The sequence below is a fragment of the Ciona intestinalis genome, unplaced genomic scaffold (genome assembly GCF_000224145.3).
Source record: "Ciona intestinalis unplaced genomic scaffold, KH HT000073.1, whole genome shotgun sequence".
NCBI lineage: Eukaryota > Metazoa > Chordata > Ascidiacea > Phlebobranchia > Cionidae > Ciona > Ciona intestinalis.
In genome coordinates this window covers 24446-27933 of record NW_004190395.1, presented here as the reverse complement: position 1 = coordinate 27933, position 3488 = coordinate 24446, and the positions used below count along the sequence as shown (strand labels likewise).

The window sequence follows — 3488 nt, the reverse complement described above, 5'->3', positions numbered from 1 at the left end:
TGACAGATTACACAGAAGATCTAATAACAGTTTTTGACATATGGCTGGCAGTAATCGTGTTTAAGTGCCAGTTAATGCATTTGGCCACTCGTACAGCCATCTCACATAATAGTAACATCTATATTGGGCATACATGTCTATTTTGGACTGCTAAAACATATAACACCACATAAGCAGCTATAACTACATATTACACTCAAGCCTACTATACTGACCTATCAAACCACAAAATACCCCACCAGAACCCAACCACACATTAACCACCAACCAACAACACTTACTTTCGATCAAGTTTCTTAGCAAGTGTGTCTTTCAGGTCGGCCAACTCCTTAGCCACCTCCACTCTCTCCTTAGACATCCTCTCCTCATCCTTCCTCATCTTTTCAATCATCTCTTCATGATTTTTCATCACTTCTTTCATATGATGCAACCGTGCCCCACCTTCTTCCAACGGACCAACCAGATTGTGGAGTTCCTCAAGTTCCGCTTGATCACTTTTTCTCTTTTCTCTACATTTTTCTAGAGCTTCCTATGTTGTGATGTAACAATGTTAAGGTTTATAAAAGCACAAAACAGTGGGCCACCAGGTTATGGGTTTAAGGCTCGATACCCCTAACATCGCTGGAGTAATGGAGTGTATGTTCGTAGACAAAGTATTTACCCAGTTGTTCCTATAATATCACATGCATAGCAACTCATAAGTGGGCACGAAAAGTATGAAACAGGACTCCCCTGTTATAACGATTGTCGTTGCTCTGCCACTAGAGGATAAAGAAGTCACATTTATCAACACAATCATTAATTCACCAATAGTTACTGTATGTTAGGTCCTTGAACAACCACCCACAGTTGAATAAGTAACATTTATTCAAAGTTATCACCATTCCCAAACATTCCACATACTTGTAACTCGGCAACTTCATCTTCCAGATGATGGTGTTCTGGTACGTTACAGAATAAACCTTCAAACGGAGCAAGTATGTAACTCCCATCCTCCTGTAGCGCGATCATACCTGGGGTTCCTGGTTGAAGATCAGCGCTTCCAACATCTGGAAGATTATTCAGTGATTGGGAACCGAATTGAAAAATATAAAAATTATGGGTGTTCCAACAAAAAATTTTAATACAGGACAAAATGTGTGCATAAGTTGTTTGTAATCAATACTATCAAATTAAGTATTGATAAGTTGGTGCAAAAATCGTGTAAATGTACAAAAAAAATATAAAACAAATCTTATTCTTCATGCGAAACATTTAAAAAAAATCTGAGTATTATTCGCAAAATTGTCTGAAATAGAAAGCCCAACATTTACAATCTCATGGCAAAAATGATTCATGTTGTCGAGGTAAAACCAAAGTAGCTTATGTCACATTTTTTCAAAGGTGTCTTTTTTTAAATTTTGTATGTGGCGGGACATAAAATACATTTGAGCAATGTTTGAGCAAAACTCAAAAATGTGAAATAAGCTGCTTTGGTTTTACTCCGACGCTATATTCATATATTATATTTCTATTTTTATAAATTAGTTACTTTGTACAAAAGTCCCTTGAGGTGGGGGAGGTGGGGGTGGACCAGGGTACACTGGGGGTCTCATGGATTGGGTAGGGGGTTGGTTAGGGGTAAATATCCATTGTCCCGGCCACAAACCCCTGATGTGTTGGTTGTTTGAAGCCAAAGCTCTGCGTAAAGCATCTATCTCGGCAAGTAAACTATCAATCTGGAAAAGTTTAACAGTAACTGGTAAAATACAGTCATTATATTATTCAAAAACTTGTTTAACTGATTTTCTTACAAGAAAAATAGTGTATACTTCAAAATGAATAAATAAAACTTTTCACCTCATCTTGGTTTTCATCTTTAATCGACCTCAAAGCTTTCTTCAGTCGTTCCACTTCACGTTGGCGTGACGATAAGGTTTCACGGAGTTTCTTCATCGTCCCGCGAACTCTGCCACCCTGTAGGTGCCACAGAAAAAGTTATAAGAAACATTATAAAACAAAATGGTAAACACAAGAAATATAATCAAAACATATGTATGTATTTAACGAGCATTGCTCTAACACATTGATCAGTAAATGGGTAATAGCACCCTGGGTGTTAAGGTAATGGGACCCTGGCCCAAATCTCAGGGTCCCATAGCATGCCCTGCTTGGAACGCACCCATACAACAAAGAAAAAGTAATTTTTTCCAAAAAGAAAAGAAAAAGTAATTTTTCCCAAAAAGAAAAGAAAAAGTAATTTTTCCCAAAAAGAAAAGAAAAAGTAATTTTTCCCCAAAAGAAAAGAAAAAGTAATTATTCCCAAATTTCCAAAGAGTAAGTATTATAAAAAAGGTAAGTAACCCAAATTCTTCCCACACTATAAATCTACCTCATCTCCCTCATGAGCACGCAGCAGCTCTTGAAGAGCAGCAATCTCCTCCTCTGCTCTTGCAAGCTCCCTGTGAGCTCTTCCTGGAACATCACCTCTGGAACGCTCATCCTGTGGCAACACTGAAATTATTTAACTGGAAACACTGAAGTTTTGACAGAATCGAAAATTTATCTGGGAACACTGAAGTTACTATATAGTCAAATGTATGGGGAAACACTGTAGATGTTACTTACAGAGTTAAACTTTCTAGGGAAATACTAAAGTTTCAAAAGAATCAAATTTCTTTGAAACACTAATGCTTTTAAATCTTAAAATATATTTATTAACACTGATAGTTACAAAACAAACTTGGAAACATTAAAGTTTAGTATCTTGCAACACTGGCATCGCTTTAGATCAAACCGCGTTTATTTAGATCAATTCTTGAACATTTACGATCTCTCTATGACGACATAAACGTCCGATCCAAAGACCGCGAAAGCGTTTGATTGTTCGGTAAGAATAGCATGTTATTTTAATCGCTATATCGTCGCGCGCGTAACAACGCGTATATAATTCGTGAACGGGGATAGTAGAATGAACGTCGCTGTTTTTATACGCTGATAACGCATTACTTCTATTCGATTTTCCGAACACGCTAACCAAGATCGTACCAAATGACACAAAAAAAGGAAAATAACCGCAAAACGACAATCGTTAAAACTTAATATGTAACACTACCAATTTTCCTACGAGATACTGTAAAACAGCCACAAAGATGTTACCCATAATGCGCTCATGCATAGGGTGTTGTAACAAATGTCGTTTAATGTTCAGTCCCGTATATCCGTTGTTTTAAATAATGTAACCTTCGTTATTGAGATCGAAGGAATATAGAAGTCGGCAACGACGGTTGCTATAACATTGGTGTTTTATGAATGAATGAATGTAACTTACTTTATCCTCGCGTGTCCGGAAAACGACAGTCGTTATCACACGGGTTTAACACCTCGTTCCAGCTTACGAGTTACCATGTATGTTACTCTGAGGGTTACGTATACGTATGGCGCTCGAAAATTGTCAACGTTTTGGTATTATTTATTAGAAGTTCTATATGTTAGCCTCCTCCGTCCAT

The 3488-nt window shown here is 37.3% G+C and overlaps 1 protein-coding gene across 2 annotated transcripts in view; it reads right to left on the bottom strand.

Annotated features, from left to right (window-relative positions):
* The window catches only part of LOC100175166 (centriolin), a 25410-nt gene that overhangs the window by 8101 nt on the left and 13821 nt on the right, over positions 1-3488 (bottom strand). For both annotated transcript variants that reach the window (XM_018815398.2, XM_018815399.2), the window contains 3 exons: positions 1532-1718; positions 904-1049; positions 282-529 (listed from right to left, as the gene is read on the bottom strand). In XM_018815398.2, coding sequence (XP_018670943.1) covers positions 282-529; positions 904-1049; positions 1532-1718 — 581 coding nt within the window. The remainder of the gene's footprint in view (positions 1-281; positions 530-903; positions 1050-1531; positions 1719-3488) is intronic.